This window comes from Acanthochromis polyacanthus, chromosome 5 (assembly GCF_021347895.1).
Source record: "Acanthochromis polyacanthus isolate Apoly-LR-REF ecotype Palm Island chromosome 5, KAUST_Apoly_ChrSc, whole genome shotgun sequence".
Lineage (NCBI taxonomy): Eukaryota > Metazoa > Chordata > Actinopteri > Pomacentridae > Acanthochromis > Acanthochromis polyacanthus.
Window position 1 is genome coordinate 29,586,185 of NC_067117.1, and position 22,228 is coordinate 29,608,412.

The 22,228-nt window shown below is 40.0% G+C and overlaps 1 protein-coding gene across 4 annotated transcripts in view; it reads left to right on the forward strand.

The window, feature by feature from the left end:
- The window catches only part of epha8 (eph receptor A8), a 140,964-nt gene that overhangs the window by 30,162 nt on the left and 88,574 nt on the right, over positions 1-22,228 (forward strand). For all 4 annotated transcript variants that reach the window (XM_051948476.1, XM_051948478.1, XM_051948479.1 and 1 more), the window contains exon 2: positions 886-950. In XM_051948476.1, coding sequence (XP_051804436.1) covers positions 886-950 — 65 coding nt within the window. The remainder of the gene's footprint in view (positions 1-885; positions 951-22,228) is intronic.

The window sequence follows — 22,228 nt, forward strand, 5'->3', positions numbered from 1 at the left end:
TTTCAGCAGCTGTCCGAGTGGCTGGTCTCAGACCGTCTTGGAGGTGAACATGCTGGATGTGGAGGTCCTGGGCTGGTGTGGTTACATGTGGTCTGAGGTTGTGAGACTGGTTGGATGTACTGCCAAATTCTCTGAAATGCCTTTGGAGACGGCTTATGGTAGAGAAATGAACATTCAATACACCAGCAACAGCTCTGGTTGGCATTCCTGCTGTCAGCATGCCAACTGCACGCTCCCTCAAATCTTGCCACATCTGTGGCATTGTGCTGTGTGATAAAACTGCACCTTTCAGAGTGTCCTTTTATTGTGGGCAGTCTAAGGCACACCTGTGCACTAATCATGGTGTCTAATCAGCATCTTGATATGGCACACCTGTGAGGTGGGATGGATTATCTCAGCAAAGGAGAAGTGCTCACTATCACAGATTTAGACAGATTTGTGAACATTTGAGAGAAATAGTGATATTGTGTATGTGGAAAAAGTTTTAGATCTTTGAGTTCATCTCATAAAAAATGGGAGCAAAAACAAAAGTGTTGCGTTTATATTTGGTTGAGTGTATTTCACACTTCACATTTAGGAGTAAGCGTTTTGTGTCCTGTTCTATTCTGAGCCTGGACCACTGAGGTCCCAGCTCTGAGGGCTCCGAGGGTGAGCCAGGTCAAGGTGACATCACATGCTGTGACACTTGGCTCAAAGTTGCCGTGGCGACAGTCCCTCCTCATCAGTCACACCTGTCAGACAGGTGTACATGCGTATGTGCGTGACTCCATCGGGTGCCAGTGCTTGGAGGATGGTATGATGAAGGGCAGGATGGAGGAAACAAAAAAATCATTCAAAGTTCATCACTTACATCCTGTGTTGTTTTGTTTTCTTCTTTCTCTGCAGTGAATCTTCTCGACACGACGACGATCACAGGAGACTGGGGCTGGCTAACGTATCCGTCACATGGGGTGAGAACTAAATATCCACTAGAGAACAGCTGGTTAATCTAAGAATAATGCACAACACCTGATTCCCAAATGTTAAAAAATTATAAATGCAAATCATATCAGCTTCTAGTCAGCTTTACCATGTTTGGTGGGTAATTCTTATTGTAATATGTCTCATGTAATTCCCAACTGCACACATTTCCACCACAAAGCCACACCTGTTGAGGAGGCATTTCTATTTTTATCTCATTTATAGGCATGTGAGGTGGTAATTTATCCAGCCTGTGCTTAATAAATGGGATCCGCTTGCAACGCTGACACCACAGACTAATTATATGATCGTCATTTGCAGCCAGACAACTACATGCAACAATCACCTAATTCCAACATCAGCTCCGACATCCCTTTCAGCCCCCTCCACATGTTGGCAGCAAGGTGCACATCGCAGAGGGTTGGGTGGGGGAGGCTCAGGCCCCAAGGGGGGAAGGAGAGGGAAAGATGAAAGAGAGAGAAGAAGGTGACAGCGAGGGCACGGCGTCGCTGCATTAGCATATTGTAATGCCACATGATGATGCCTGGGGTGATGAATTAGGACTCCAGCCGTGATCTTTATAGCAGCGAGATGCCACTGTGTCCCTGACTCCCCCAGGTGCCAGTGAAGTGGTAGAAACATTTAACTCACCTCCGGCCTGCTAACAGAAGGCGGTGTGATTGAACAGCGGCCAGGAGGAACAGATGGATTGTCTTTCAAGTCCTGAGAAAAGAGCTGGAAGAATTGGATTAGAGTTTTGAGCGAAATGACTCCCTCTGTGTGAAATCAGCGTGAGAAGTGAATCTCCTCCGTCCTGACAGGCCCGTGTTATAACATCTAGATTACATAAACTCCGCCTGTAGTGTTGTATTTAACTGTTTCAATTTGCCCAAAATATGTATGTTTTTTTCGCTTCCTGCCACGGCATGTTTGACTGAATGGACTCAGAGTTCAAGTTTGTGGCATCGTAACCAGGTTACATAACGTTTGTGTCAAGTGCTGAATGGCAAAGACTGTGAGGAAGATTAAATAAGCTCTATGATGTTTTATACTGGTGGCAAAAATCTACTGGGAAACAAATGATGATTCCATTGTCCTTGAGGATAGATGAGATGGTTTATTACTTTGCTTTTGTCAGTGGTTCTTTCATGAATGTCCATCCACAAGTTGCCAAAATCTGTCCTTAAAGCTGCAAGCCAAATAAATTTAAATAAGCATTAGAGAGTCATCTCTGTGAAAAGGAATATCGAAATTTTGATTTGTAAACTATTTCCCACTAGATGGTGCTGTCACAACGAATCAAAGATGTAGGTTGGATTGAGAGGCTTTTTCAAGTGGCAACAGACACAAAGTGCCAAAACTGCAGTGCCAAAAATGGCCACTTGAGGCAATCAATTCCCATCATGATTCCCATAGACCCCCATGTTAAATGGCCAAGTTTACAGCAGTAATAAACATAACAGCCTTGTACGAAAAATCGTTTTGGTCTCTACAGCTAACTTGTCTGTTTGAAGGAGTGAATTTATATTTCATGTGCACTTATGCCTAAAGTTATACGGAATTCTGAACAATTTTTACAATTTTTTTTGGATTAGTCATGAAGCAGGGAATCAGGATTTGCCAAGAAACCACACTTAGCTTCACAAGTGCTTTTTTTAGAAACCTGCAGGTGGCATCACATGAGGGTGTATCTTTGCATACAGTCTCTACAGATTTCATTATATTATTAAAAATGTGAATATCAAAATGAACTAATGTGTAGGATCCAGTCATAAAGATCTTCGACAATTTTGCTTTTTTTTTTTTTTTACTGGACAAAATGGCCAAAGTCCAGTTCTGGTGATCTGTTCATGTTTAGATTGTCAGAATAAAACTTTGCAAGAATTGTGGAAACATTTAGGGCACCACATGACACATCAACTGACACAGATACACAGAATGTCATTGCACTATATAGCAAACTGTGGTGTTTTAATACATTTTTCCAAGATTTTGGCTTTTGAACAATTAAGAAAAGCATGTGGCAAATGGAAATAACTTTCTTTATATATCACTGTATAATAACACGTCAAATGTCAAGTAATTTCAGAGCCTAATCCCCCATTTTAAGTAATATATACGCCCAGATTTGCATATAGTGGAACATGTGAATTCCAGCAGTTTTTTGCAGTGTTCACCAAAGAGTTTAAAAAGGCAGTCGTGCAACTCCAACTTATAAATGGCTCCTCATTAATTGCAACCAGACTGAGATCAACAGCATTTGTTATCTCTGCTATGTTGAGATCAAGTGTACAGTTCACAGATTGCTGCTCAACAACAAATTACTGCTTGTACACAGTATCGAGATTGCTCCCATTTTCACCACTGATGGCTGCAGACTGTATTCCGACAGCTATTTGTCTGGATACACAGTGTTTGTTAGAAGGAGCTCGGCTTGTTTAATGTGAGTAAGAAGCTGCTGTCCTCCATGTGGGAGGTTTGATTTACTCGGAGCAGTAAGAGCCACTTCAGACTGGATATGTTTGGAGCTTGATAATGATGCATTCAGAATGATTCCTCAGCGAAGCTATCGGAGCAGCAGCAGCAGCAGCACTTTATTGCTGCGGGTCCGCTTTTGAATTCAGTTTTTTTTCAGCCTGTACTCAGTGGAAACCAGAAAATTACCAGTGTTTGATGGTTGGAGGCCCCTTGTTTGTACTGCTGAAAACGTTTTCAATGGTTTCCGCTCCAGAATAAATGTATGGTAGGGTTTAACGAAAAATAAATAAATGTAAAAACAAGTCTTAAAAGTTCTGATGTAAGATTTAACAAAGCAGAATGATTCCAGTCCAATATTTTCTTCTAAATATTCCAAAAAATTCAATTTACTTTTCACATAGAAAATATTTGAAGACTCACAGTTGCATTTCTATGGCTTGGATTAGCATGAAATTCTCATTTTCAAATCATTAACCAAAATGACGGAATGATGAAGGCATAGGCTGGTGGGATTTTCAGGGGGGAAGTTGACTGGTGGCCACAAAGTGTATTTTGGTAAATATCATCCAATCATGAAGCTTTAAATTCTGTCATGTGAGCTACTAATGGCCAATGAAATCCAAAGATTACACTGTTGGGGAAGCTAAAAACATAACAGCTTAAATTTGTTTACTTTTCAGTTTGGTGCTATCACAGATTTAGACAGATTTGTGAACATTTGAGAGAAATGGTGATATTGAGGATGTGGAAAAAGTTTTAGATCTTTGAGTTCATCTCATAAAAAATGGGAGCAAAAACAAAAGTGTTGCGTTTGGTTGAGTGTATTTCACACTTCACATTTAGGAGTAAGCGTTTTGTGTCCTGTTCTATTCTGAGCCTGGACCACTGAGGACGACGAGCATGCAGAGGAGCTTCCCTGTAACATTCAGGGAGTTCAGGAAAGAAAATTTTACCATGGGAAAACAGCCCTACTGGAACAAACGGCCACTCTCATGTCAGCCTAATTATTAGCCGTGAAGATATCCAGTCGTAGCCAATGCTCCTATCTAAAGGAATGGGCAGGAAGCCAAAACTGCAGAATCGGTGGTCACTGGAACACGAAAACTGCACATAACATCTAAAAAGTTTGGTGCCTTTCTTTAAAAACTTTCCCTGCATGTCATACTTCCACTACACAGTGCAACAACAAGAGTGGCTTCATGTTTAACAGTTTGGCTGCAGATGACTGACTTTTTTGGAGATAGATAGAACATGTGTCACACAACTGCCATCTTTTGTGTTACAGGATTCAGGAATCCTTAAGTTGTTAGTCACTTCCTTAAAATTACACAATTCACTGACCCGTGTTAAAGTAAATTTTAAAGCTTACTTAGAAGTAAGAAAAGGATTTAGCATTCAACAAAAAGCAAGCGAACATCATTTTTGGACAAAGTTTCTTCTTTGTGTTTTGTAGTGAAAGGTACACTGTGGTAGTCATGTGTACATTTGCTGGCAGAAATTACCTTTACATGACTGTCAGGAAAACACATCCACTTCAGACTGAAGCACTAACACTACACACTATCACTTATGAAGCTGGTGAGGGCAAATTATCATACGCTGTCATACATGGAACAGCATAAGTGTTTAGTTTGTGTTTCAACCAAACACAGAGTGAAGGACTCATTTTCATTTATATGGGAGCTGTCCACACATATGTTTGTCTGCAGTTTGATAATGGAGTGGTAGCAGACAGTAGTTTGTTGGTTTGTTTTTCTGTTGGAAACAAAGTTGTTGAGTGCAGTAGCAGCGAAGTGGTTGTTCGCAAACATTAAACAGTGCAATGAAGACAACAAAGTGCTCTGCAGACCTGAGAGGAACTGCAGTTTGGTAATAATTTTATGTGAGTTAGTAGTACATAATTTATAGTATATTTAATATTTTGTTCGAATGCACCTATAATGTTGGCTGAAATTAGAAAGGATTTCATTATTGCATGTATGGATAGAGATATCTATGGAGAAGATAACTGATTACAGAAAGAAACACTACTGCCAGTGTTCATACAGCATGGTAGTGTTGTAATCAAAAGGATTGTTTAAAAAAAAAAAAACTTAAAGTTTCATTGAGATGCCATTTGTTAAGCAACTGCAGTGTGTATTTTACACTGCATTTTTAGGTGTGTAAGAGAGAAAAACACTGCTGTGACCTCATGGGTTCCTTGATAAATGGATGTTTTGACAGTTTCCAACACTCAGTCTTTCTCGCTTTCACACTTCCACACTTAGGTTCTCGCACACACTCACACACTCACACACTCACACATACTCACACATGGTAAATGTATAGCATCATTCCTTTGCCATCCTCACAGTTGTGGCTGCAACCATGTTACCAGGTTGTTATATGTTAATTTCTATCATCACTAGTGGAAAATCAGAAGGAAAAAAGACTAAAACGGAAGAACAGCCTTTAAATCGGTCTTATTTATGATTTCACATTAACTGTAACCAGTTTTCCATATCAATAGCTAGGTTAAAGGATTTGGGAGTTCTATGTAGTACAAATTGGCAGCAGTCACTCAATCTTAACTGGACCAGCAGAAATACACAAAACATTTACTAAAGCAAATAAAAGCCAAATAACCAAGACTATTGGTTAGTCTTGGTTATTGGACCAATAACCCCTTAGAAGAGGGTTAAAGAGTGAGTGTGTCTCTTGGTTCTGTCTTCACCATATGCTCGGCCAGAACAAAAAAGATTGTGAAGCAGGAGGTTTGTGTTTCTTCTCCATGTGTGGGTCTGTTGAGAGGAAAAATCACTAATGTGGTGCCAAGTTTAGAGAAGAAAAGGATGTTAGATTGTATGCCTGTCTGTGTGCAGCTTAAATAACGTCAGCTTTTCCGTGTGGAGCCAAATACCCAATGATTCAATCCTTCAGCAGATCACAACCTATCGCTCCTAAACACCCCTCCTATATGCACATTATTTCTTTTTCTAGACTGTAAGTATAATTTGTGAAACTCTTCTTTTAAAATTGTAAATATCAGCACAGTTTTGCACCTTATTTCTTCTACCACCATGATTTACATGTTATTTTACATGTTATTTTGCACATTAATTGGATTTTTGTTCTTAAATGTAACAGGTGTGAGCTACTGGATATCTAAAATTTCTCAAAGGGAATGAATAAAGTAACTGTCCAACTATCTAGAGCGCCAGTAAAACAGTGCACAATATGCACAACAACATAAGCAAACCTATGTTTAGCCATATTTCCTGTTATGCTATGCTAGCTGTGTATGGATGAGAAGTTATGACATCGTCGAAGGAAAAAGCATTCCTCCGTTTGTGTCCTTGTTAGCCGGTGATTCCATTGATCCGACCACTTGTGTGCAGGTTCGAAACAGCTGAAGCTTCACAGATGAATAGCAGTTGTTACTCTGGAGGTGTCTGATGCTGCAGGTTGGAGGCAATAATGGTTCAATCGCACAAATGAACAAAGTCATCTGTGGAGCACCGTTATGTTATGAATGTGCCGTGTTAGCAGAGTCAGGTTTTTCAGCTTTGCTCTGCTCCGGTCAGCAGCAGCAACTCTTTGATGGTCTTAGTTTGAGAAAATACAACTGCAGCGGAGGCAAAAGATTTCCGTCATCTGATGTCACAAAAAGCTGTTATCGTTGCACTGAGAGTGACGGTCACACTGTGTGTAACTCACAAAGCAACTGAGCGGGTCGGATTCTGCAATATTGTGTGAAATGTTCTCTTACGTAACAAATGCATGAAATTTTGGATCTGCTGTTATCCTGCAGGTTCGACAATGTTATTTTTATACTGGAGAATTGTTCAGGAGGTGACACAGATGTCACTGTGAGCGAGTGACTAAGGCAAAGGTGATGGGGAGAAATAGATAGAGAGGCTGCCCACAGGGAATACAAGAGGAATAAGTGTCAGGTCCACGCCTAGAGGAAGATGGATTAAAACTGTCAGCGTGCGGTTTCCTGAATGTGAAATCATTTTCAGACAGAGGGAAGGGGATTGGGGGCAGATATTTGCAGTGTACAGATGCAACAATTGTTTATTTTTATTACTTCAGTTGCATTTGTTTGGATGGATTCTCTTTGCGTTTGGAATGAGCAGCAAATCTCCAAAATTAAGGATAAAGAAACAAAAATAGCAAGAGAGAGGGAAAAAAATAGAAGAAACCTTTCACAGGTTGCTTCCAAAAGTCCTTCTAAACAAGCTGTTTCCTCACTTCTCTCCCAGTACACTCATATATGTAACTAAGGGGGCTTGTCTCTCTAGTTTAAACTGACCAATCAGCACACATCTGTCAGCCAGTTATATCTGAGATCCCACCTCCTCAGTGAACCAATAAAGAGCTGCTCTGGAGGCATGCTTCTGCTTTAAACTCCAGGACAAGATGGCCTCTGCAAGGAAGAAACTGACAGGTGATTTCTTCTTGAAATTCAGTGTCTTTTTAACAGGCTGCTCAGTTTAATCGGACAACTTTACAATGCACTCTGTGGCCACTGGAGGTGTCAAACTAACCAGAGAACAAAATGATGTGTGTTTCACAACAGCTTGTGCTTCCTAACTGTTGCCTTTAATGGAACACAAATCTTAAATCTCTTATGTCCCTCCATTGCTCCATTGTCTCTTGATATGGCATTTTTTAAGTATTTACATTTTAAGTCTTTCTTCTCTTTCCATACTTGGAAGCTTTTTTTGCACAAACAATTTAAGCCAACATTTTAATCCCATTTCCACATTCCAAAAAATTATATTACGTTCCTTATATCGCTGAATGAAGCCATGCCGTTAGTCTTGCAAGCTGTGTGCATTGTGTTGCCATGGGAACCCAGAGTGTGTTTAACAGGTGATGCAGAAATCACATAAATATGTTTTCATTTTTGCTCCTGATTTGCTGTCAAGTCCGTTTACCCTGCTGGCACTGCAGTTAATAGAGAACAGATTAGAAAAATTGATTATTTTGCTGGTATTTGTTAGAGATGATTTTCAATCAGTGACATTCATTTCACTTTGATTTAGCCAAAAATTAAAGTAATATAACAGTGTCAGTTCTAAATACACTTCAATACAATGTCACATTTAAATATGTGAAGTTTAACATTTGATAGCTGTAACGTGCAGCTGCTGAATAAGCTGCTGTGATTGGTGGTAAAATGAATACATTGCTCATGGTAAACAGGGTTTTTTTTGTATATTCTTTGTTGCTTTACATTAAAAGAACGTGTTGACTGAAGCTCACGTCACATGATAAACGTCCCCGTTATGTAAAGAGTCCAAAGCAGAAAGCCTCCATGAAACCTGTTCTCTCCGAATGAGGTTTTAGTTTTTGTCGAACCACTTTACACAAAGAAATCCCAGCTATGTTAAACTTGCTTCGCCCTCTGGAGGGGAAAGGATGGAGAGACGGAGGCAGAAGGAGGAGGCAGAATATATTAGCACAGTTACAGCCGGATTAAAATGTTGCCGGGAAAATATCTGAAGACTGTCAGCGTGAACTTACTATTCACTGGCTGTGTGTGTGTCTGTGTATGTGTGTATTAGGTCTTTATTAGCACCCTGACCTCTCCCTCTATGCCAGTCTCATTTAGATGACATCATGACAGATCACGTCTTCAACTCAAGGGGCTTCTTTCCATCCAATTTATTCAGGCAATGGTTAGGACGCCCGTGGGCTGTCCCAGGAGCATCTTTCTCTGTTTTTCTCTCTCTCACACACACATTCACACACTCTAACACACTCTCTCAGAGCTTGTCAGATAGGGCAGGAAGACTTCATTATCCTCCAGTCCGATCTATGTTGGCCATGACAGGTTCATCCACCGGCCACCACACAATCGATCCGGTGTGTGCTAGTGTGTGTGTGGGAGAGAGTGTGATTAACGTGGGCCGGGCAGCCATGATGTGGATGAGCAAGTGATGAGCTGAAGTGTCAAAAGCTTACAGTCTGTTGCTGTTACTAACTACTTCTGGAAGTCCTTACTTTCTTTACCTCACACACACGCACGCACGCACGCACGCACGCACGCACGCACGCACGCACGCACGCACGCACGCACGCACACACACACACACAGAATTTTTTTGTATGTTGCTAAAGAAGACCACCTGCAGTAGTCTGTATCTATGTATTTCTATCTGGAAAAAAAAACCCAAAACAAACAAACAAAAAAAAACAGTCTCAGTTTCATTTTAGTACGTTTTGGGTCAAATGTAATTTTATTGTTAGATCATTCCACACTCCGATGATAGAAGAGGAAAGAATTTTACATTTTTCACAACACCGCTTTATTAAATTTATTAAAAACTCTGTGGCAACAACAACAAAAACAAAATCATGTTTTGTTTACAGTTAATGTGATTTTATTGCGACTCTGCCTGGAGATTTCTGGATCACAGACGGTGTTGAACTGAAACTTTACTACTCTACAACAATGCTTAGATCCCAATATGAAAACCATTAACAGACAAGAAAAGCACTCAGAGAGCGAAGAACTACTCCAAGGCTGCTCAGTCATTGTATCTTTTCTGACGGATGAAATCTTGAAAATAGTCATGACAGAAATCACGACAGCATAGAATGCGGCAATTTAATGTAGCTGTACCTACAAACAAAATTATCTTACGCTAAGCACAGGTGTGTGTTATGCATGCTTATGCTATGTATGGATACCGAAATGACCTAAATATATAGCAGACGGTGGGAACTGATGGGACTCGAAAACACAATCACAATTTAACAAATTGTTCCTTGTATAATTTTTAACGGATAAATCCCAATCAGTACACAGCGGTCGACTTTTAGTCTTTTAATCATGTGATCATCAACAGGCAGCTGATGTAGTGTTCACTTGTTGTCATAGTTACAGTGATGCTTTGCTGTTGTCTCGCAATACTGAAATCCTTACCAAACGTGTGGATCCAGACTATAAGCCGTATCACTGCCAAAATCTAATTACTTGGTCATTGTGTCATTTCTGACCTTCCCTGAAAATTTCATCCAAATCTGTTGGTCCATTTTTGAGTAATGTTGTGAGCAGATGGACAGACGGACAATTGTCATGTAACTCCGCTGCGTTCCTTGGTGAAGTAATAAAGCATCGGTCTATAGCAGACTAGTGTGTTTCAGATTATTTTTGTGGCAGTCACTGTCTATATTTCAAGATGTATGAGATTTCTCTCCATCATTAATGCTGAATCAAAGAATTTCTGACCCATCAGTGAAGAGGAACATTAGGGCTGTCAGACTCTGGAAATTTAACCTTTTTTTTTTCATGTATCACTTATTAAAAAGCAGCCAACTAACATTCTTAAAGGCTGATAAATAAGGCATGTTTAGTGAAGAGGGAACACACTACTACACCAGGTCCTTGGTTTACGGCGTCCTTGATATATGCCATTTTGAGATTACGTCGTCATTTCTCATTTATTAAGAAAGCTTTATTCCATCATTTCGACGTTAAACAAAACGTTAAAACAAATTTCACGTGGGAAGTAGCTGGTGGGCAGAGGAGACAAATACCTCGTCACCGAGCGTTATACGGGGAAGACGGCTTTGTTTACATTCGCCAGTTGTACGCCACATACATCACAGTATGCGAGTTCCAACTTACGGCGACAATGGAGTTACGTTGCACCGTAGGAACGGAATTCCAACTCAGGTCAAGGACCCCCTGTATTGTGACTACATTAGATGTAGAATTTCTGTACTTCATTTCTATTGCATCAATGTTTTTCAAACAGGTTCAGCAAGATCAGTGTCTATTCAGTCACTGCTATAGAAATTGTCCTCAGTGTCCAACTAACAGTTTATATACATAGAGGATAACATTTCAAATTTTGCTGAGGTTTTCATGGCTCATAAAAAGGTGACTGATAGTACTTCAAAATTCTCTTGTGTCTCTCATCCACAGAGTCCAGTGTTTTACTGGCAGAATTTTTGGGAGGAATTTAAAGTTTTGAGGGTGAAAGAGAAAAATCATATAAAAACTGTTTACAAAGCAATACAGCAGACACGGTGCCAGACATGTAGAACAGTGTCTTTGGAATAAACCTGGTTTTATTTATCTTTTTTTTTTCAGAAGATTGAAATGGAAAATCTGTTCATTAATCGTGGATTGATCTTTAAGCGATTGGAATCTACTGTTTTAATTATAGAATTATATAAGTAATAAACTTAGAATTATATAAGTAATAAATAAATCCTTACAGCTGTGTGAATCCTTACAGCTATATAGATATTTATGCTTTATAATTTGCATTGAAAGAGGAAAAGACATCAAAAGTCAGTAGAATGTGTTCTGGCCTAACTGACACTATACTTTTATATATTATATATACATTGCAGTGTTTAAAGTGTTTATTAGACCATTTTAGTCAGTTATCTGCATTTTTGTGGTTCTTGTTGGAGCCATACTACCTTTTTGTAGCGAATGCCATCCTGTCATCGCAATCGTCTTTGTTTAGGCGTTGGTGACTGATACTGTAGTTTAAATTATCTGTTGACTTCACATATACAGGGGGTCCTCGACTTACATTGGAGTTCTGTTCCTACGGCCCGACAAAAGCCGATTTCCACTGTAAGCTGGAACTCCGGCGAAAATGTAAACAAAGCTGTTACATGCATCATGATATTGATCAAGTCTTTGGAAAAGTAATGAATACCAATGACTTTCATGCATGTATGAGTCATTTTATAAGAAGATCATAGAATATGTTGAACTGTGTTTACAACCTGATCATGCTTGGGAGCCATAATTAAGAGGAAAAAGTTAGCGAATGTAGCACAATCCAAGGCGGCGTGCAACCGGCGAATGTAAACAAAGCTGTCTTATAGCATTGCGATGTAATCGTCCGCTCTGCTTGCTAACTAGTTCCACGTAACCAGTTCTGACGTATCGACAAAATGCTGAGGATGCCTGTAAGATACTGTAATTACATGAGCACTATGGTAAAATTCAAATAAATTATCAGTGTTGAAGGCCTACAAAGGTGGTCTAGCTATTATTTCTAAAGCTCTATTAATACATTGAATCAGAAATGCTTTTGTGAATGGCAAACCCAACAAGCTTTTTGGTGCTAACACACCTCATCTGTTACTGTTTTCAAACAGATGAAGGTGAATGAACGATGTGACCGGAAGAGTGATAAAAACAGGTTGGTAGACGGTAGCCTCAGTCTGAAGATGTGCTGTTGTGATTTGAAAGATTTCGTGCCCGAACGCTCAAAAAAGAAGCTGGAGTTTTTGTAATTCAAGTGTGGATGTGCTGATGAATGCTGCAGTCTTCAGTAGGGTTGAGCGCTCAGCTGTTTGAGAGATTTTTGCACCTCAGCCTCACTGGTTTAACTGACAGCTCTATTCTGTGGCACAGCAGGAGTCATCTGTCTGGAATGAAATGATCTGACGAAGTCTTTGAGTGTGGAAGTCCTTTGCAACTCCTTGAGGCCTTTAAGGTTCATGTAGACTGTTGCACAAGCTAGCACTTATGTAGATTTACCATATATTCTTATTTTGTCTTTCCTGGAAGTAAGGTCTTCCTTTGATCAAATCTGTTTTTGAAAACTGAACTTTCAGAGGTGGGCGACCTTATACTTGAAGTGTTCACTCTTCAGCAGTGAGAGTTGCATTAGGTGTTGGTTGCCACCTTAATATTTCTAATCTAGCGAGTGTTTTCAGTCTGTGTGTAGTGAGTATTCAGAGTCACTTTGCACTGACAGTGTTTGGTTACCTCAGTTTAACCTGCAGGAGTTTCTGGAGGTTTGTATATAGCGTGTTTTGACTTGTCTCATCTGCGTCCAGACATCTTGAATACAGAAATAAACCTGGGAGAAAATCTGTCTGAGAATTACATCCGCCACACATTGTAAGCTCAAAAAGACAGCCAGAAAAATGGTGACTGTCAGAGAAAATGACTGACTGCTTCCGAGAGACTGAGCCTGTGACAAGCTACACAAATATACCTACTAATACCATATTTTCATGTTTCACTTATGCGAGTGATTGAGATTCTTTCGCCCTTGGACTAAAAGTATCTCAGAGAAACAAAGTGTAAAAGCGTGATTCCTTCAAAAATTCTCAAAATCAGATGTTATGTGATGATAAGTCATGTAGAGACAAACTGAGTGCCGCTGCTTTAGCTAAATCATCTGTGCTATTAAAAGCAGCTTTGTTTTAGCTTCATTACTCCTACCACATTAATTTGTTACCTGATTTGCAACTTAAACAAATCAACATTCATTCATTGTTTCTCTGTTCTGAAGTTCTATTAAGCTCACAGCGAGTTTAGTCTTTTTTCTTGTTTTTTGTTTATACAGACTACTTTTTTGAGTATTTTTTATGTCATTTGTGTCTACAATCTACAGCCGTCGCCATCTTCATGTGTGATTACGTTCATAACTGGTGTCTATTGAGGTGACACTGACTGACTATACTGGAGCTTTTTTTCTGTTCCTGCTGCCATCATTTTGAAATGAATTTCATACTATGTAACTTAAAATGAAGTATTGTCCAAAAAAACTTGAAAAGTGAAACCTAATACATTTGCTCATGTTCACAGACACATTCTGTGAACATTCTGGACTTTTAAAATACCCTGTGCAGTATTATCATTTCTTATATATATATATTTGGAACATGTGTTACATAACTCCTTTTCTACTTTACATTAAAAAATCTGCGCAATAGAGAGATCCTGACCAATATTAATACTTCTGTCAGTATTTCCATTTATGTAAGAATCTGTGCAGTGCCACTGGCATGTGCAAGAATGTTGTTCCTATTTAGTACTTATATAAATCTTGGTTTGTTTGGATGCTTTTATTTTGTACTTTATATACTTCTAATACCAAGGTTGGTGGATTGATCCCCAACAATAGCAGTTTGCAGACTAATGCCAGGGTTGGTGGTTCCCTGGGCCCTTCCACATGTCTTTGGGCAAGACACTGAACCTTAAGTTCCTCCTGATGGCCTGTGAATGCATGGAATATATGGGATTAATGGGTGAGTGGAAAATATTGCACCATTAGGGTAGAAATGGGTTATTTAAATGCATAACTATTTACAATTTCAAGCAAAATAATGTAGTAGATATAGTAAAGAGAAAAACTAATTTGGAGTTGGCGTTTCACACTATTGCAAACAGGAAGTATTGATATTGTACGTGTGAATTAGTCAGTTTTGAAGCAGGTGGATAATATGGAGTGAACCGATGTCTGTGAGACCAGAAAGAAGCAGCACTTTTTTCCCTGAATGCTCCTGGCTGATGGTGCTGGAGGCGTGAAGAGGTGAACAGAGGCCATGAACAGATACTGGCGTGACTCTCCGTTGTAAAAGCTTCCACGGTGGATATTTAGCAGTAAATCCTCCGTGATTTCAACTCCACAAACACAAACATGACTTTTTTTTTTAGAGAGTTTTCTTTGGAAAATGCCAGAAAAAGTCTCCTTTTTGCCCCCTTTGTTGGAACGTTTTCATCTTTTTTCCACACAGTTGCTCACACACACACACTGTCCTGTAAAAATTGCTGCTCAGAATAGATGGCAATTACACCATCTCCCCCACTGATCCCAGACCAGTGCAATTAACACTCCTATTCCAGAAAGGTTATCGCTGTCAAAGAGCCCACAGACAGACAGACACACACACACACACACACACACACACACACACACACACACACACATATAGGAGCAAAGTTATTAAGTCTGTTCTGGTTGTGTGGCTGATAGTATGAGAGGCAGAAAGGTGTTGGGCTGAGCCTGATATCTCCACTGAGTTAATATGCAGACCTGTTACTTTACATAGAGCCCAGCATTAAGCCTGGAAATGCCACCAGCGAACACACACACACACATGCACACACACACGCACATTCAGTCTTCTTACTCTATCTTCATTATCTTCTTTGTATCCGCCCCGCTCCGCCATTCTCTCTCTGTCCATGAGTTCTAAAGAAACCTCCATCAAATATACTAATCTGAAATTAGATCTTTCAAAGAAGACACCATTCGTCAGCTTTGTCTTTGTTTTGACGTCTCTCCTCCTAAAACATGCATCTACTGTGCAGCTTCTTCACGCTTTTATGCAAGCGAAAGACAGACAGACAGAAAGAAAGAAAGAAAGAAAGAGGTAGGACTGGGTTGCAAGCAGCTGGATTACCTCATAGTTTGAGCAGAAGTCTGCCAAGTAGCGGACAAACTAGCTATTGGACTACTTCATCGAGGGATTGCTTGATTGTCATGGTAACGCATCTGCCGACCTTGACGCTAAGTTCATCCACTGTGCTTTTAGTTGTTTTCATGCACATTGGGTTAAAGGTCAAACATTCAGTTGGTAATTCTAAACCTTTGAAAAGAAAAAACTCTTAAAACTTTTTCCCAGAGTTCTCAGCTGTATCACATGATCCTCACCACCTAGGTCAGGGGTGTCAAACTCAGTTCCTGGAGGGCCACTATCCTGCATGTTTTAGATGTTTCCCTCTTCCAACACACCTGATTCAAATGATCAGCTGATCATCAAGCTCAGCAGAAGCCTGATAACGAGCCTGATCATTTGAATCAGGTGTGTTGGAAGAGGGAAACATCTAAAACATGCAGGATAGTGGCCCTCCAGGAACTGAGTTTGACACCCCTGACCTAGGTAGTTCACATGAAAGCGGCTCCATTTTGCAATTATACCCATTGCATCCACTGATTGAGAGGAATGAGCGCTCAATTCTTTGTTTGGTGGTAAATTGAGAGTTTGAACGCCTACATATCATCATCAACGATGTTAAAGTTGCACTAAGGTTGTTTTTGCATCAGTAAAGAGAGTTTGTTAGCCCGAAGTAGTGTAAATGCCAAAGATGTTGCCTTTGTGTTCCACTGTGGAGCAAAAATTGGCTTCTGTGACACTCAAGATTATTTCTAAGGTGAGGTTGAAATGTCATATTTACTGTACTGTTTATGTTTTAATCAGTGCATGCCACTCACTTTATACTCATTCATTCATATTATTTTAAGGCATCTTTTGTCGTCTCCTAGCGGCTGATGGACTCTTGCTCCTTGTAAATTCACTTTATTACAGCAATTGCCTCAAAAAAAGATGACAAAGGAACTCTCGTGCTGAGTTTTTGTGTTATATGTTCCTTTTGGAACTCAGTATCAGCAAGAAGACTGTATAATTTATGAAAAATGTCTGCATGCTGTAATATGCTTCTTATTGTTTTTAGTTGCCTGACTTTCTAGCATGTAAATTAGAAGAAGGAAAAAACCCTCACCATTAGGCATTGTTTCAAAAATATAGAGATTTGTATACATGTTTTATGAATAATTAAGGTTGCATTACTTTATATAAATATTAAAACCCCTGAAAACATGGTTCCAAATTCTTTATAATAAATATTTAAAAAAAAAAACTAACTGAAACAATGAACAGATCAATTTTCTCGTATAATCAGGAGTACAGTAAAAGAACCACAGTGATATTTAATTACACCACATTTTAAAACCACACAGTAGACAAAAAAATATCAAACATAGTGTAATATTGAATGTAACTGCAAAAAGATAACATCCCCAGTTGAATTGTCAAAAACTCAGCAACTAAATCTGGACTGTTGTCACCATATTTTAATTCCAGTGTTGCATAAAATACAAATACAAGAACTTTTCATTTTAAAAGCCAGATTATTCCGTTGTTTTTTTTTTTTTTTTAATGTTTGGAAAACTGAAAACACTTAGCTGAGACCAGGGTTAGATTGTAATCTTGCGTAATGACACATGATGCATCTGTGTTTTTAACCACAACCATGACATATTTCTAACATTCGCTAGAGTCAGTTTCAGTAAATCGACACCTGGTCATCCATTGGGAGCAGGACACCAACCGTGTCTGGCGGTTTTACAAAATGGTCAAATGGCTGCTATCCAGGAAGGAGAAACTCTTTCTCTGGGAGACTTTATTTTTGTAATTAATTCGAAAAAAATAAGTTACTGGACGAAAACTATATTTATTGCCTGCATTGCTGCAAATGTGAACTGTCACTTTTTTTATTGATTAGCCTTTGCTGAAATAAAAGCCAATGCAAAATTACCCATTTCCACCACCCACTCCTCCACATTAAAAATTCGCTTACAATAAGATTTCCCGAACATAAGGTATTAACAGCTGCCGCATTAGCGTAAAATCTTCACCCCCAAACCTGTCAATCATGCATGATTTCCAATTACTTTATTTTTGATTTAGTTTTTACAGACACAGCCAAAATTTCAAATGAAGCGTCAGCGCCCACAGGCAATTTGAATAGCAATAGGTTAGTTATGTTATTCTAGTGTTTACTGCAGTGAATGTGTCTATTGTTTACACATTCAGAGCTGGATGGAGGCTGAGACAAACAGAGGACAAGATGAGGACACATGAAGGTCATTAATAACAGGAAGAAACAGAGCAACTTAGGCCATATTTACCTCGCTCCTCTTTTTTTTTTTTCATTAAAAAGTTCCACAACAGTTTGTTTGTGTGCTCTGAAAGCCTCGGAGCAAATTTCGCTGGAAATGTAACTTGTCAGGGACATGAAAATTGAGCAGGAAGTATTTTCCATCAGAGTCCCTGCAAGAGTCTGTGTGTTTATACAGTAGCCACAGCTGCCTTCAGCTTCCAGAAACAACAATGATGAACACCACCTTAAACAAGCAGCTCTTTTTCTATCGTCGCTCATACCAGTAGCACATAATCATCTCACTTTCCGACCAGTTTTTCTCTCTACATATTTGTTAATCAATCTCTCATTCTCGCTTTCATCTTTTTTTTGGCATCCACTCTCTTTCATATCATGCATTGTGAACAGACTGATATAAATTTCATGCTACAGGACGTCACACTCAGATGACAAAAGACCCCGAGATTCAGAAGGCGGCTTTAGAGGCGACAGCTTTCACAAACACTTTTTATTCTGCTTAACAACAGCTTCTCTGATCTTCAGGGCAACTCCGATTGCGACTTCTTTGGAAACAGTTAATGAGCTGAGGAAAACAAAAGAGATCGAGATTAAAGAGAGAAAGGGAGCGGGCAGAATTGCAGAAATCAAGGGATCAGATGAATAATAATTGCCACAAAGAGTCAGCGGTGGCTGAGCCGTTTGACTGCGTGACCCCCGACAACGTCTTGATCGAAAACACAATTAGCAATAAATGAGAAGAAGCGAGCACCTGGCTGGATTTTACCGCTTCTGTCTTTTGTTTGTGTTTTACGTAATAAAGATAGTGCTCTTTCAGTCGTAATATTAGTTCACTCACGGGCATTTTGGGATATCAGCGGACCCAGGTACAGAAGAGTCAAACACTGAGCTCATCATCCGCTCTGTCTAATCGCCACACTGCTGTACCACCATTTTCTATCGATTTTCAGCACGGACAATAAAGCAACAACGCGGGATCATAGTAGAAAACAACAGGCATGTGCAATGGAGACCATGTCTGCACCAGGTCAGCCTTTTCTGTACGTTTTGGCCCTTCGTCCAGACAAAAAACTGTGTTTTTTCCCCCACAGAAAATGCACCTCCCAGGGTGTGGAAGTTGCCACCTTGTTCTAGTGTGTGTGGAGAAAACAGGGCTTTTTGGAAATGTTGTAAGAGATGGTGGCAGAAGGTAAACCAAAGTAGGAAGAAGAAACAGAACAATGCAGCTACTGACTTTAAAGACATGGATAACTCTTAAAAGCTGCCCAACTTTGTTTTGTGACGAAATCCCAACTCTAAACTTTGTCTGGAATGTTGGACTTTGCTTGGAAAAGAATGCTTTTAGAAACAGTTCACTATTTCTTCTTCTGTGGTTTTTCTCTGGCTGGCTTGTTTTTGCACCCACCAGGGAGGTAACTCTTTGCAGGAATGGGCTAAAACATGCGCCCATGGCAGGCATTTGTAAATCTTTGGTGCACCAAAACAGATGCTGATGTTTTGTAATGTATGACAGCAGAACATAGTTAATTAAACAATATGTTAACTGAATTTTTTCACAGAATTGTCACATTACAGGGTGGGGAAGCAAAAATGTCCTGTCAGGTAAAAACAACTATAAATGGGTATAACTTTTTTATTCTTTGGAATTTTGAACTGATTTCTTGAAGGACACAAATTTAAAGCTTTCAGAACATGTTTATTCAATATGTCCTCCATCAGCCATGATGAAGACCTCGATACAGCCTCTGAAAGAGGCACAGGCCTTCCTGATATCCTCCTTGGGGTAGGCCTCCCATGCCCTGGAGAATGCAGCCTTAAGTAAATCCATATTGGCATGAGGGATGGCATTAGTCCTCAACTCAGTGACGCCCCATCTGAAAAAATCCAGGGGGTTTAGATCAGGTGAGCTCTGGGGCCAAATGCCTTTGGGCCAGAAGTTCGCCATATTCTACTCACAGAACGTTTGGACCTTGATTGATGTGTGAGCAGGAGCCCCATCTTGCTGCCACACATAGTTGTTGTCAGGGTAGGTGGCCTTCAGCCAGGGCAAAACGGTGTATCTCAGAACTTTGTAGTACACATCAGCCCCAATTTTTTGGTCTGGCTTGAAGAAGTAGGGGTGCATCTTATTGCCATCTGAGCCCAAGACTCCCAGGACCATCTGGAGATCTCTTGGTGCCCAAACTGGATTGTCTGGCATGCTGGATACGGTGAATGGTCCTCTCACTGATGCCAACAATCTTGGCAATGTCCTTCTGAGGGATTTGGGCATCCAGTAGATCACAAACCCTATTGTGTTTTGCTTGTTGCTTGCTCACTTCACAATGCACCAAGGTCTGACAAATACTAAAAAGATTGGTTAAAGGTAAGGAACTTTGATTTTAATTATTGTTTTGATTACCCTCACAGTTCGGCCAGGACATTCAAATTTGTCAATAGGACATTTTTGCTTCCCCACCCTGTAAAACAGCATATATATATATATGTATAATTACTGTCCACTTTATTAGGTACACCCTGCTAGCATCGGGTTGGATACCCTTTTGCCGTCAGAACTGTCTTAATTCTTCGTGGCTTAGATTCAACAAGATGCTGAAGACATTCTTCAGAGATTTTGGTCCGTGCTGACATGATACCATCGCACAGTTGCTGCAGATTTATCAGCTACATCCCAAAGGTTCTATTGAGATCTGGTGACTGTAGAGACCATTGGAGTTCAGTGAACTCATTATCATGTTCAAGAAACCAGTTTGAGATGATCTGAGCTTTGTGACATGGAGAGTTATCCTGCTGGAAATAGCCATCAAAAGATGGTTAACTGCAGTCATAAAGGGATGGCTATCATTAGCAACAATATTCAGGTAGGCTGAGCTGTTTAAATGATACTCAGTTGGTACTAAAGGAATTACAATGTGCCAAGAAAATATCCTTCACACCATTACACCACCAGCAGCCTGAACCTTTGATACAAGGCAGGATGGATCCAGGTTTTCAGCTTGTTTACACCATGATCAGACCAGACAACATTTTTTCCAATCTTCTATTGTTCAATTTTGATGAGCTTGTGAGAATTGTAGTCTCAGTTTTCTGTCCTGAGCTGACAGTAATAACACCTAGTGTGGTCTTCTGCTGCTGTGTTCCATTTTCTTCAAGGTTCGACATTATGTTATGTGTTCAGAGATGGTGTTCTGCATTCCTTGGTTGTAATGAATGGCTATTTGAGTTCTTCTCTGACCTCTGTGATCAACAAGATAGTCCAGATCTGTATATTTTCTGTTTTTGCACCATGGAGATGGTTCTGCATGAAAATTCCAGTAGATCAGCAGTTTCTGAAATAGTCACACAACATGCCACGTTCAAAGTCACTCAAACGACCTTTCTTCTCCATTCTGATGCTCAGTTTGAACCTCAGCAGTTTGTCTTGACCATGTCTTCATGAATAATGCACCGAGTTCTGATTGGCTGATCAAATATTTGCATTTTTGAGCAGTTAAACTGGTGTACCTAATAAAGTGGACTGGTGAATGTATATGCATGTGTTGATTTGGCCTCAGCAAAGTTTGAACTTTGAGAATTGTACATGACTGAAACGGTGTTTTTTAAACCTTTCAGCCGCTGCCTACACAGTAAAAGCTGCAACAGTCCTGGGGCCTCATTTATAAAGCTTGCGTACGCACAAAACAGGGCTAGAAAGTGGCGTACTCCACTTTCTACGCAAAGGTTGTGATTTATAAAAACAAACTTGGCGTGAGAATGTGCGCACCGGTGCGCCAACTTTGATGCTTGCTTAAGCACATTTTGGAGACAGAGGGAACGGCAGAGCCGGAGGGTGAAGTGGCGAATTGAAACCAGATTGATCTCAAACCGTTATTGTTATCACATATTAGACTTGTAGAGCCGGATAATCATAAACCCTCATTGTTGTAGATGTTCATATAGTGCACCATTCGGCCGACAACTGTATTTGTAGAACTATGTTCATATATCAACAGGGGCGGATTGAACGTTATTTCATTCGGTCGTTTGACCGAAGGGCCGGTCCACATCTGGGGCCGGTGCGGTGATCTTTATTAAATAATTTTGTTTACTGATCACCCGGCGCCCGTATGGCTCATCGGGGAAAACAGAAGCCCCATTTGCAGGGGTGGTCTCTGACGCAGTGGCCCGGCTTCGATTCCTGCCCGCGGCACTTTTATGCATGTCTTCCCCCTACTCTTCTCCCCATTTCCTGTCACTCTTCACTGCAACTATCACAGTAAAAAGGCAAAAAAAGTAAAGAATTTTGTTTATTTATCCATATGCGGCCGAATGGGATGAGCGTCCAACCATTAATCAGCCCTGTACAGG